This window comes from Zasmidium cellare (assembly GCF_010093935.1).
Source record: "Zasmidium cellare ATCC 36951 unplaced genomic scaffold M409scaffold_1, whole genome shotgun sequence".
NCBI lineage: Eukaryota > Fungi > Ascomycota > Dothideomycetes > Mycosphaerellales > Mycosphaerellaceae > Zasmidium > Zasmidium cellare.
In genome coordinates this window covers 1,662,476-1,674,819 of record NW_022986945.1, presented here as the reverse complement: position 1 = coordinate 1,674,819, position 12,344 = coordinate 1,662,476, and the positions used below count along the sequence as shown (strand labels likewise).

The 12,344-nt window shown below is 53.9% G+C and overlaps 6 protein-coding genes across 6 annotated transcripts; 5 read left to right on the top strand and 1 right to left on the bottom strand.

The window, feature by feature from the left end:
- Window positions 1–428: 428 nt before the first annotated feature.
- Window positions 429–1,457, top strand: M409DRAFT_32180 (glycoside hydrolase family 93 protein; the record flags this gene model as incomplete). The annotated part of the gene is made up of 1 exon (XM_033810250.1): window positions 429–1,457. A coding segment is annotated over one exon (1,029 nt), but the record flags the coding sequence as incomplete, so codon positions are not given.
- A 976-nt stretch (window positions 1,458–2,433) lies between these two features.
- Window positions 2,434–3,210, bottom strand: M409DRAFT_16308 (uncharacterized protein; the record flags this gene model as incomplete). The annotated part of the gene is made up of 1 exon (XM_033803568.1): window positions 2,434–3,210. The coding sequence occupies one exon, from the start codon at window positions 3,208–3,210 to the stop codon at window positions 2,434–2,436; it is 777 nt and encodes a 258-aa protein (XP_033674922.1).
- A 1,527-nt stretch (window positions 3,211–4,737) lies between these two features.
- Window positions 4,738–5,427, top strand: M409DRAFT_48923 (uncharacterized protein; the record flags this gene model as incomplete). The annotated part of the gene is made up of 5 exons (XM_033811081.1): window positions 4,738–4,965; window positions 5,092–5,172; window positions 5,228–5,276; window positions 5,332–5,370; window positions 5,420–5,427. The coding sequence occupies 5 exons, from the start codon at window positions 4,738–4,740 to the stop codon at window positions 5,425–5,427; spliced, it is 405 nt and encodes a 134-aa protein (XP_033674921.1).
- A 557-nt stretch (window positions 5,428–5,984) lies between these two features.
- M409DRAFT_62207 (uncharacterized protein) lies at window positions 5,985–7,166 on the top strand (the record flags this gene model as incomplete). Its single annotated transcript, XM_033815069.1, has 3 exons — window positions 5,985–6,510; window positions 6,569–7,062; window positions 7,116–7,166. 3 exons carry the CDS (start codon window positions 5,985–5,987, stop codon window positions 7,164–7,166), a joined length of 1,071 nt encoding a protein of 356 aa, XP_033674920.1.
- Window positions 7,167–7,859: 693 nt separating this feature from the next.
- M409DRAFT_48921 (uncharacterized protein) lies at window positions 7,860–9,724 on the top strand (the record flags this gene model as incomplete). The annotated part of the gene is made up of 4 exons (XM_033811080.1): window positions 7,860–8,050; window positions 8,101–8,530; window positions 8,835–9,085; window positions 9,139–9,724. The coding sequence occupies 4 exons, from the start codon at window positions 7,860–7,862 to the stop codon at window positions 9,722–9,724; spliced, it is 1,458 nt and encodes a 485-aa protein (XP_033674919.1).
- A 477-nt stretch (window positions 9,725–10,201) lies between these two features.
- On the top strand, window positions 10,202–11,039 carry M409DRAFT_16303 (uncharacterized protein; the record flags this gene model as incomplete). Its single annotated transcript, XM_033803567.1, has 2 exons — window positions 10,202–10,395; window positions 10,451–11,039. The coding sequence occupies 2 exons, from the start codon at window positions 10,202–10,204 to the stop codon at window positions 11,037–11,039; spliced, it is 783 nt and encodes a 260-aa protein (XP_033674918.1).
- Between the last annotated feature and the right edge of the window lie 1,305 nt (window positions 11,040–12,344).

The following is a 12,344-nucleotide window of genomic DNA, read 5'->3' as shown; positions in this document are numbered from 1 at the left end:
TCACAAGCGACTATGCTGCTAATTGCACTGTAAGCTGGTTAGAGGGCTTAGGAACCACGGGGATAGATGTACCGTCTTGGACTTCGTGGCTCTTTACCCCGGATTGGAGGGAAAACTTGGGGATGCGGAGAGAGGCGGAGAATCCTGACCCGAAGTCTTGTCGATCTCTTGGGCACTTCACATCTCCCAGAGCTGCGCCTACAAGACCATGTACCTGCATGGTAGAATCGACCTGTCTTCTGCGTCACGGCAGTTACTGCGGGCTTCTCTCAAGCACTATATAAGTATCAGGCAAGTAGCCACAACTGAGCGTAAGTTCTCACTTCACCTCAGCTAACATGTATTTCTCCACCCTATTCCTCTCTCTGACAACCCTCGCCACCGCCATCCCACACCCTCCCCACCACTACCCTGAATCAGCCCCATCCCTCGACAGCGTCCTCATCTTCGACCCACCCTCAAACTACACCGTCCCGCGTACCCTCTACGCCCGCACCCTCCAACTCAAAGAAACCGGCACCCTCCTCGCCACCTGGGAAAACTACGGCCCCAACAACAACACCTTCCCCTACTTCCCCATCTACGAGTCCACCAACGGCGGGCAGACCTGGCGCGAGCGGACGAAAGTCTACGATCAGGTGAATGGGTGGGGACTGCGGTATCAGCCTTTTCTGTATGAATTGGAAGAACCCATTGGGGAGTTTGAGAAGGGCATGATTTTGCTCGCGGGGAGTAGTATCCCCGATGATCTGTCCGAGACGCAGTTGGAGCTGTATGCGTCTACCGACGGGGGGTATGAGTTTACGTTCGTCTCGCATGTCGCTCGGGGCGGCGTCGCTCTGCCCAAAAACGGCGAAACCCCCGTCTGGGAACCCTTCCTCCTAACCTACAACCACGAACTCATCTACTACTACTCCGACCAACGCGACCCGGCCCACGGCCAAAAACTCGTGCACCAGCGCTCCACCGACCTCCGCACCTGGGGCCCCGTCGTCGACGACGTCGCCTACCCGACCTACGACTGGCGCCCGGGCATGACGACCATCTCCCTCCTGCCGAACGGCTCCTACTTCCTGACCTACGAATTCTACGGCGCGGTCGAGGAGGCCTTCGCGGTGTATTATCGCTTGAGCGAGGATCCGACGAGGTTCGATGAGGCGGGGTATGGTGCTTTGATCAGGGCCGGGGATGGGAGTTTTCCGGTCGGGAGTCCGTATAATGTGTGGACGCCTGCTGGGGAGGGGGAGAATGGGACGATTGTGGTTAGTTGTGGGGGGGATGGGGGGGTTTGGGTTAGTGGGGATTTGGCGGAGTCGTGGACGAGGGTGGAGACGAGGGAGAAGACGAGTTATACGAGGAGTTTGCTTGTTGAGGCGGATGAGAAGACGGTTTTGATTGTCGGGGCGGGGGTGTTGAATGGGGAGGACAATAATGTCACGGCTAGCACGATTGATGTTGAGGGGTTGTGAGTTGGCGCTTTTGGGCGACTACCCTCTGTGGAATATTCATCCCCGTTACTCTCAAGCCGTCCAAGCAGCTTAGGATGCAGTTAGCAGCGCAGTCGCTTCTTCAAAATCGGAAAGATGGTGAATGCATACGCTTCCAGTTTGACTGGAACGAGGAGCGTAGAGAAGAGTTGGAGATGTGGATGCAGATATATCGGTGTGTGAATTCAATGAAACTTTGCATACTCTCAAGATGTCTTGGTGTCAACAGACAAGTCACTCAATCACATCGAACGAGAAACATCTCGCTCTCTTCTCACGATATTCAAGAGCTTCTCTGCAGCTTCGAACACCCCTGTTAGTGGAGTCTGGCTCAAAGCTACGGAGATCCATTGTCTTCGTTCGCCTTCCCCCGTCCGTCATTGTCCAGTTGTGTCCTTTCAGTCGTCTTGGGGCTCGTCTATCTTTCTCCCTAACCCCGTCTCATACGCAAGGGCTCGAGGCTGCTGCGTTGAGACTCCGCCGTGCTTCACTACGCCTGTCTGTTCCTCGAATGTATTCCCGAATCCCAACAGCTCGAGCATCGTAGTCGTCGGCAGATGGCGCAGCTTGCGATGCGAAGCAGGTGGCGAGGGCAGGTGACCAGGATAAGAGAATGAGGACCAGGGTGTACAGGGAGGCAGAATAGTTTCATGTAAGACGACATTTTGTTGGTGAAGGACAAGCCCTTTCATCTTCATTTCTATCGTAGTACCCTTGCCCTGAAGAGAAGTTGAGCTGGCTGAGCGACCGGAGGCTGGAACGGCCTCCGCTGGTGTCTGCCCAGCAGTAGCAGCACTCTCAATATCCGAAGCCTTGAATCCACCGTCATGCACACAAGCTGTTCTCGAAGCTAGCTGGGCGACCGGAGGCTGAAGCAGCCTCCGCTGGTGTCTACCCAGCAGCAGCAGCACTCTCAATATCCGTAGCCTCGAATCCACCGTGTGCTTCACTTCGCCGGCCTCTCAATCGCCGCACGGATCTCTTCCTCCAATGGAGCCGTGAATCCCACCAGCTCGAGCGGTGCAGTTGCCGGCAGATGGCGCAGCTCAAGAAAATGAAGCGCGATTATGTGATCTGGGTCAAGGTTGGGGCTGGCCAGGGAGCGCGGGCTACAAACCAGCTTCAGCGACTTGACAGGGTTCCGAGTGCCGAAGTGTCTGAGGAGAAGTGGAAGGATACGCATGGACAGCTCGAACAGCTTGGGCTCCCAGACACTGACAGTCATGGTAAGGTGCTTGATGCGAAGCAGGTGGGGATGGCAGATGACCAGGCTGGAAGACTTAGGAGGACCGGGGGTGTGTGTGACGCCGAATAGTCTCGTTCTGGACGAAACTCCGTCGACTATGTTGATGGAGAGGGCGCTCTGGTCATAGAGGATGCCGCAAGCCTCGTTGTAGACCTTGTGGGAGACTCTCAACAGAGCTGGGTACGCCTTGGATGCTTGCGGCGGAGTGTAATTGCTGATGCCCTGATCGCCGGTGAACCGAGAGATCATCGTTTGCTCATTGTTGTGGTTGAGAAGCAGCTCGTAGACACGATTGCGCAGTTCTGGAGCCATGTCGAAGAAGCGAAAGGTCACTTCGCGGTCGAGCTGCTTGAGCGTCTTGATGCAGTATTTGCGATTGGACTCCCGGCGGAGGTTGCCTCTGCGCTGGCGGACGAATTGACGGAGCTCGTCGTTGGTGCAGTCTTTGTATCGCAGTCTGAACTCGGGGAGAGTCATGGTGGGTGGTTGTGGTGGGTGGTTGCTGGGTTGTGTTGGTGGATGCAGAGTTGATGAGAACTGAAGAAGTGGCTGCGGCTGTCGCGTCAGTGACTCTGGAGTCAACGTCGGTGACGCAACGCGCGCCCAAGGATGGAAGGAGCGACGACTTTCAATGTTGTTTTCACTCACAACGTTCAGGCTCGCGATCCCCAAAGAAAGCTGGAAGTTCAGGTGCTGCAGTGTAACTCCGAGAGCACAGTCAATCACGTTAAAAGTGGGTTGTTCGGCCCAGTCTTGTAGGAACCAAAATTCCAAACCAATGCGTTCTTAACCACTACAACGATGCATCGTTCAATCGAGATGATCGTCGAACGATAAAGGACTCCTAAACCGAGCGCACCCGATTGCCGATGATGGACCTGGAATTGAGCTGACTGTGAGCATGAACGTGAAGCGCCTGCCACAGAAATGTATGGTCATCTTGTCGGGACCCAATCGATCCAATCCAAAAAGAAATATCACCCACCACCGCCAGGACCCGAACTACCGACCCCCAACACAACCCCGCCCAAAAGTACAAAAAAGAAATGGCCTATCAAGCGTGGTCGTTCGGATCTTTGTCTGCGGGGTGTTACGCGCAATACCAGGCATTATCGTTGGGTGCCCTACTTGGACCCTTATAGCTATCATTTAGGTTAAGGAGAGAGCTTCAAAACAATATATGTAGCTCCAATCGTTTTCGGCCGAGTTGTTGCCGACTTAGCGAGACTGCGGCGGCGGAGGGGGTAGGCGGTGAAGGGAGCGGGCAGAACTGGCTGCGCCGAGGTTGGATGGGAGTTCTTGCTGCGTCATTATTCCCGTCAGAGTATCCAATGCTAGATTCTTATTTGTTTTACGGCGGCCTTGGTCGCCCTGCGTGAGCCCGGGAGGATCTTGTCGGCGATCGGTTAGGGATGTCGGAATTCCAGGCCTTCGCATTCGGAGTAGTCGCGAGCAAGCTGCAATAAAGACTCGTCCTTTCAAGATGTTTTGAGCTGCAAGATACCGTGAGAATATCATAGTCTTTCTCGCAATGTCGAGCGGTCCATGATTGTTGAATCACCGTTGGGATCGAGAGTGCAATAGGGAGAATGGAACGGCTTCAACATTTGACCACAATTAACATGGAGACAAAATGCCATGCCGCTTTGAACAGATTCGTCCTTTCAATTTCATCTTCTCTGGTATGTTTTTAAGAGGATCAATCTCCAAGGTTTGGCAAGGTCTCTGCCATGATTCCGCCATAATGGCCACACAAGAAGCTTGGGAGCATGAATCCTAAGTGTTCCAGTGAGAACTTGAACAGTTTTGAGCTGGTTGAAAAAAGTGAGAGGTATTCCCAAGAACACATGTGAAAGTCGAAGTCAGGTGAGGTCAAATCTGCTGACCACGCCAAGACGCGGCAGGTTCCGTCATGGATCTTTGGACGAGCTTCTGAGATCCGAAGCAAGTCGCATCAAGCATCGACTCGTCTTCTCTCTACACAACCACCTCATCACCGCCAGCATGTTCCGCACCGCCCTCCTCCGCTCCGCTCGATGTGTTGCCCAGACTAGCACCCGCGCTGCCACCCGGCCGGCCGTTCGAACAGCCATTCGCAGCCCCTTCATCACATCCAGTATCTCTTCGCCCGCAACGACCATCTCGGCAGTACGATGCTACGCTTCGTCTTCAGGACTCGCTCAAGAGGAGGTCACTGGCAGAATTCTTGATCTGCTGAAGAACTTTGACAAGGTATGCTATACGGCAAGAATTGGGACGGAAGAGAGGCATTGGCTAATGCAGTGAAAAAGGTCCAGGATGCATCGAAGGTACATCAATGCGTAAAGAGATATTGATCCAGTGGCTTACAATAAGCAGCTCTCTGCAACCTCGCACTTCACGAACGACCTTGGCCTGGATAGCTTGGATACCGTGGAGGTCGTTATGGCGATAGAGGAGGTTGGTGGCGGCAGACTATACATATCAGAAGAGGAGATACTCATTCATGATACAGGAGTTCAGCATTGAGATCCCAGACAAGGAGGCCGACGCGATTCACAGCGGTATGATGAAGCCATGAGGCAATGCTTCATAGAACAAGATACTGACATAACGCAGTGAACCAAGCTGTGGACTACATCCTGAAGCAGCCAGACGGTATGACTTGCCACGACTGCGACACTTGGTAACAGCTAACACTCTGTAGCCCACTAAATCAGATGGTTGGACAAGGCAATGAAGTGCAGGAGGCGAAAGTGAATGTTCGATGGAGGCGCGTGACCTGGGCCAGCAGCATACGAGCCGGACTGGGGGATTTATGTACATTGCCGCTCAGCAGAGGAGCACTCGATAAACGTGTACCATCAACTCCCACTCACAGTTCTTCTATTCCTTGTGTCTGCACTCAATCAATGTCTTGCATCACGCCCGAACCCTCAATCGTGTTAGCTTCTTGGCAATCCCGCAGCGCTCGAACTTCAGCGCCTCGCCTCGGACGTCAACCTAGTGTCGCTCCCGCAACCACCACCACTTTTTGTTATTTACTCCTCCGCGTCTGCTGCAGACTTGACCCTCATACTCACTTCAATTGCAGCATCGCCGGGCCCTCTTCGGACAGCCGCGCATCGTCGTCCATCGTCGTCCACCCATCCCTGGCTCCAACACCTCAGCCCTGTAGCGCACAGGCACGTGGTTCCCTCAACTCGAAACGCAGATCCCTCCTGTCCACCACACCGATCTGCACGCTCAACACTTGAAGCGACTCGAACAACATGGCTACGGCGTCAGGCTCAGGCCTGACCCGCCGTCGAGGCGCGGGCGGCGCATCCTCCACCGCGGCTGCAGCAGAGAACGGTGACGACGGCTCGCGCGTGGCATCCCCCGTCCCCAAAAGCGCTTCTTCTGCCCCCGAAACCTCCTACGAAGCCGGCGAAAATGGCCACAAGATCGCATTCGACCCTCGCGACATCTCAGAGAACACCGAGCGCGCCAAACAGCCCAAGCTTACCCTCATGGAGGAGATCCTCCTCATGGGTCTCAAGGACAAGCAGGGATACCTGAGCTTCTGGAACGACAACATCAGTTATGCGCTGCGAGGGTGCATTGTCATTGAGCTGGCGTTTAGAGGGAGAATATCAATGCAGAAGGATAGCTCGCGGAGACGGTTCCCTCTGGCAGACCGGTTGATTGAAGTTGTGGATGATACACTTACAGGGGAGGTTCTGCTGGATGAGGCATTGAAGATGATGAAGAGCAGTGAGAAGATGAGCGTGAGCTCGTGGATTGACCTCATGTCAGGTAGGAGGCACAGAATATTAGATGGAGGATACGTAGGCGACTGACATTGCATACACAGGCGAGACCTGGAACCTGATGAAGATCGGATACCAGCTCAAGCAAGTGCGCGAACGACTAGCCAAAGGTCTCGTGGACAAGGGCATCCTTCGCACCGAAAAGCGCAACTTCCTCCTCTTCGACATGGCAACCCACCCAGTCGCGGACGGCGGCGCAAAGGACGAGATTCGACGTCGGGTCAGGAACGTGCTCACCAACAGAACCGTCGTGCTTCCGCCGTCCCAATTTTTACCAGAAGAGATGGAGTTCCGATACTTGAGGACGGTAGCCATGCTGTGCGCTGCCTACGCCGCCAACGTACTCGAAAACGCTTTGACGACTCTTGGGCACGAAGCACGCGAGCGAGCATTTGCACAGGTTGACGAGCTGCTCGCTGAGTACTCGCAATGGCCATTTGGAAGACGTGCAGGTGGACCAGCTGCCATTGGCGCCAACTTGGATCAGGTCATCCGTGATGAAGTCAATGGTGGAAAGGACAAGGAGCTGCAATTAGAGGTGGGTGATGTATTACCTCTATTGGCTTTGAGTATACTGACGCGCTTCTCCAGGTCGTGGCCGCATGTCTCAGCGTCTTCACTCGTCTCGACTCCCTGCTCTAAGCACAGTCACGACCCCTCTTCCTCATCCTTCATCGATCGCTAACAAGCGACAATATACTAATATCAATCGCTTGACTCGCAATTCGAGTGACGAAAAGCAGCAACTCGATAGCCGAGAGTACCGGACTACGACACGGAGATATTGCTTCAGGGAGAATGATCTGGTTGGTGAGCCAGCGAGTAGTTGGTGGACTCGAAGTTACGGGCAGCGATCGATTCATCTCCTCACAGACGACCTTTTTGGAGGAAGACACGCGAGGCGTGACGGCGTTCTCGGAGTGTTGTGGCAATGTGGTTCTCGGTCTTTGAGCAAGATACCTATCCAAAAGAAGCATTTGTTCCACTTGTTTTGTCAGGCACTCCAAGCTAACACAGATTGATAGCAGATATCACATGTTCTCGGCTTACAACTAACTGGCGTAGAACATCACACTTTTCATCATGGAGAACAACTTCGAATCGATCACGGCTCGTTGCAAGCCGACGGCGAAGTACGCGCGGCAATCGCTTCACTTCTAGCTCATTTATGTCCTTCACGTGACGTGACACAGGGACAGTCAACGCGGATGCTCTCGAGTGAAGAAGATTGCCAAGCACCACATGCAACGAGCTATTTATGTTTGTGCATGCCGCTCCATTCTTTCAACCTTTTGACAACATCCAAAGCAGCACAACATAGCGTCGCCTATCGTCATGCCGAAGTCCAAGGACAAGAAACCGAACTACATCAAGTGGTCCACCGAAGACCTCATCACTGCCATCAAGAATCGCACTCTTCAAGATGTGCCGATGCAGCAAAAGAAGAGCGTCTACATCGAGCGTCTGAAGGAGATCGATCGCAACCCGCCAGGGGTGTTTCGCTTCATGGATCTGCCAGCGGAAATGTGAGTATCACTACTACTTCATCTGGAACCCTGGCTGAATCATTGCACAGGAGGAACAACGTCTATGAGGAGCTTCTTCCAGACGATGTCGGTTCCAGTCGCCGGGTCGTCCACCACCCCATCCTCAGAACCTGCAAGGCCATCTACAAGGAGGCAGCGTCGATGTTCTACCTAGACAGCCACGTTCGCATCTCCATCAAAAAGGGCATGGTGAGCTTCCCCCACCGCAAGAACAAACATGCCGCCGCTCTCCGCGACATGTTCTTCGAGCACCGCTTCGGAGGATCCAAGCTCCGCAACCTTCGCCATGGGCAGAACATCACGGTCGCGATCGCCTATGATGGAGGGATGCGTGCTTCAGGCGACGACGGCATGTGGCGGCAGAGGGAGATCATCGCTTCTGGCAGATGCTTCTTAGCAGTTGTGAGGACTTTCGCAGCCTCAAGGTCATCATCGGAGACAGCAGGAGCGACAAGGACAGTCAGCAGGAGGTGATGCTGAAGATGCTGGCTCCGCTCGCAGAGGCGTGGAACAAGGGGAAGGTGGAGGTTGAAGGCTTGGGCGACCTTACGAAGATGGAGTTCGTGGATTCCTGCAAGTATCTCAACTGAGTCTAGCCATGTCTTGCACAGTGGCGAGGAGCAGACATTGGATGGCTTTGATTCCTAGCAACACGAAGGTCCCTAGTTGCTTGTACTATATTCGACACGGAGAAATCAAAAGCATTCATTGGAATCTTCTCTCAAGTGAATTGACGTTTCACCCCTGGTATTAAATGTGCCAGTTGCATGTCGCTTTTGACCTTACTGTTAACATCAACACCATTTGGCTATCCACCATAATTGTCAAAATGCAGTATCTGAGGGATTCAAAGTACGCAAGCTGGTCGAAGGAAGAGCTCATCGCCGCCATCACAACTCGCACGCACGAGGACATCGACCCTAAGCAGAAGAGACGCACTTGCATTCGACGTCTGAACAAGCTCGATCGTGAGCCGCCTGGCGTTTTCCGCCTCCTCGATCTGCCAGCAGAGCTGTAAGTAACCCCCTACGACTGATGGGGACTTCGACAGCTGACCTACTACCCAGGAGAATCCACATCTACGAAGCCATCTTCGAGGAGAAAGACGACACCGGACGTGGCACGTGTTCTGCTCTCCTGAGAACCAGCAAACCTATCTACAAAGAAGCAGTCCCAGGTCGCCACGAAGGTAGTCACGTCCACCTCACGATCCTAGCCTCTCGCGACGGCAACGCCAGAGTCCGCTACGGCGCTGAGATCAAATCTCCAGAAACAAACACCAGATTCCGCACCCGCGCCCCTGTCAAACCCCCTGAAACCGAACTCCCAACCTCCGAAGCCCTCCTCCGCCTCCGCCTCATCCACAACTTCACCGTCACCATCGATTTCAGCGGACGAATGCGCGCGAAAGAGTTCGTTGCCAACGGGGAAGGTCAGGTGTGTGAGTTTTGGACGGGGATGATGAGGACGTGCGAGGATTTGCGGAGTCTGAAGATTGTTTGGAGGGATGATAGGAAGCGTGGAGGGCCGTATCGGGAGCAGTTGTTGAGGCTTGTGGAGCCGCTTTGGGAGTTGGGGAGGGAGGTGGGGTTGGTGTGGGAGGGGCTTGGGAGGAGGATGCTTTGGTTTGTTCCGCGTGGTGTTGAGGGTTGAAGAGTTGGTTGGGGGATGGATCTGGAGCGTGCGGTGGGGAGTGCATGTGCCAGATGCTAGGATGCCTTGAAACGAGGGCGATGAAATGAGAATACCAGGTGAATCTACGAATGCACCCATTTTCGATGAGTTCTCGGTGTTTTACCGTTGATCTCCTCAGAATGGTAGGACATGGTACAATCGACACGGCACTGTCATCCCCACAAATTCTCGGGCGACTGCGATCTTGCGTGTAATTCAGGCGGCTTGGCAAGCTCTTGAACGGTGGGGATAGTTCCTTGAGTGGAATAAGGAGCAACAGGTACGACTTTCAAGTTCCACTCGGCTAAAGATGCCGCTTCCAGTGACGTCTGTGCCAAGAGTCACATGCGAGCGCATGACTCGCTTAGCTTTGCTCCGGCGTCTCCCTGCTTCAAGTCGCCACAAACACTCGATCACACACCACCCCCGTCGCGATCTTCCACGTATCGCGTCGCCATGGCCCATCGCGATATGGTGTCGCGTCAGCAGAGGCAGCTCTACGAGTCCGTCGAAAACGAGCTGATCGTCGATATATGGAAGCTGTCTGGAGAGCGCATGAGTCGAGGACAGCCGCGACATGTCTACTTGGAGCGCTTGCACCAGCTCGAACGGAGTTGTGTCTTTCCTCTCCTCAAGTTACCGCCGGAGCTGTAAGTGAAACACACCTGAATTTCCAAGGGTTGATGTGAGACTAACCACCCGCAGGCGCAACCTCATCTACCCCGACCTGCTGAAGCACAACCGCAAGGAAGGTATCATCGCTCACCCAGCAATTCTGCGCACCTGCAAGCAGCTCTACAAGGAAACCTCTCCTATGCTCAACCACGCGAGCCTCGTTCACCTCAGCATCCGCTTCACCGGGCAGGATGAAACCGGGCGCTTGGACTACTTCACCTGCGGGCGCTACGACAGCGTACGTCTCGAATACGCTGTACAGACTCACAACATTCTCACGACGATGCGACACGTCCAGCACATCACCATTGCCATTGGCCCCTTACTCCACTGGCGAGACGGGGAGAAACTGCACAACATGTTGATCTGCATGATCCATTTCTTCGCTTGCCTGCTTGGGGTCTGCGAGTCGCTAAGGACGCTCGTGCTCGAGTTTACACAGGAATGGGATAGTCGGCTGCAGAGAGACAAGTTGTGCGGGTTCATCGCGATCGTAGCTGAAGGGCTGGAGCGACGTCCTGAGTGTTGCGAGCTTAAGGTGGAAGGGTTGAACAGGGGTACGGTTGAGCGGGTCATGGAGTTTGTTGAGGAACAGAGAGAGCCGGATGACCTTGAGTGACTATACTGCTGTAAGGCACTAGTCAGGGTCAGTGTTTTGGCGGAGAAGAATTGCTCGAAAGCTCTGTAAGACGAGCAGATTTCTCTTGAATTGATCATTCTGTATCTCTGACTTGACATCCGTCTCTCACAGAAGTCGAGAGCGTCTATGGCGATGAGACCGGTATGAAGCCCTGGAAGTAGCAGAAACAGGTGAGCTAATCTACGGCAGTGCAGTACTGCCTTCGATAGCAGCGCAGCCTACTTTATCAAGGAGCGTTGGTAGCAACCATAGATCCCGCAATAAAATATTCGACTTCTAGTAGATTTAGTTGGCATGACAAGGTCTTTCCCTTCACTTGCTGCACAGGTCCCGCAATGAATGCGAAGATTGAGATTGGATAATTGGAATACGGGGCACTGAGCATTCATATACAGTATAATCGAGTCTTCTAGAATATATAGCTAATATAAAGCCCATGCCATGTATCCGCACCATGTCCCACTGCCGACGGCTCTCAAATTCGTCCTCTCATTGTCCCCTCAATGCAAAATCGTTCTTAAGCAGTGGGCTCCGCCGCATTGCAAGCTGGCGTAGTGTACGTCGGCTCAGGATATCCAGGGCAAGACGAGAAACACCCGGGTCCATAGGTGTTCCCACAGTCATCGAAGTAGTCCTTGCAAATGTAAGGGCAGCTGGCCGACTCGCCAGGTGGAGGCGTGTAACGCTTGTTGACATCAGGGGGGGCTGTGGTCGTTGCGGCAGCTTCATTGCAGACGGGAGTCGTGAAGGTCGGCTCGGGGTATCCAGGGCAAGACGAGTAGCATCCTGGACCGAAGGTGTTGCCGCAGTCGTCGAAGTAATCTTTACAAAGGAGAGGGCAGCTGGCGGACTGACCAGCTGGTGGGGATTATCTCTTCTGTGGAGGTGCGGTTGTTGTCGGTACGGCTTCGTTGCAGACTGGCGTGCTATAGGTAGGCTCTGGGTAGCCTGGGCAAGAAGAAAAGCAACCTGGGCCGTAGGTGTTACCGCAGTCATCGAAGTAATCTTTGCAGATGTATTGGCACTGTGCGTTTGGACCTCCTGGTGGGGTGTAACGCCTTTGGAGGGTGGCGGGTGTGGTGACTGGATCTTTGGCTGCTGCGAGAGCAGCAAGAGCTGCTGAGAGGGCGAGGATGTTGGTATACATGTTGATGGCTTGAGTTGAGGCTGATGGTGCAAGGTTCTGTTGCGATGCTTGTAAGAAGGCTTGGTGACGTTGCTTGGCTGCTTGATGTCAATAAAACAAGGGAGTTCTGGGCTTTTGTATTGCTTCTTGCACCTTGG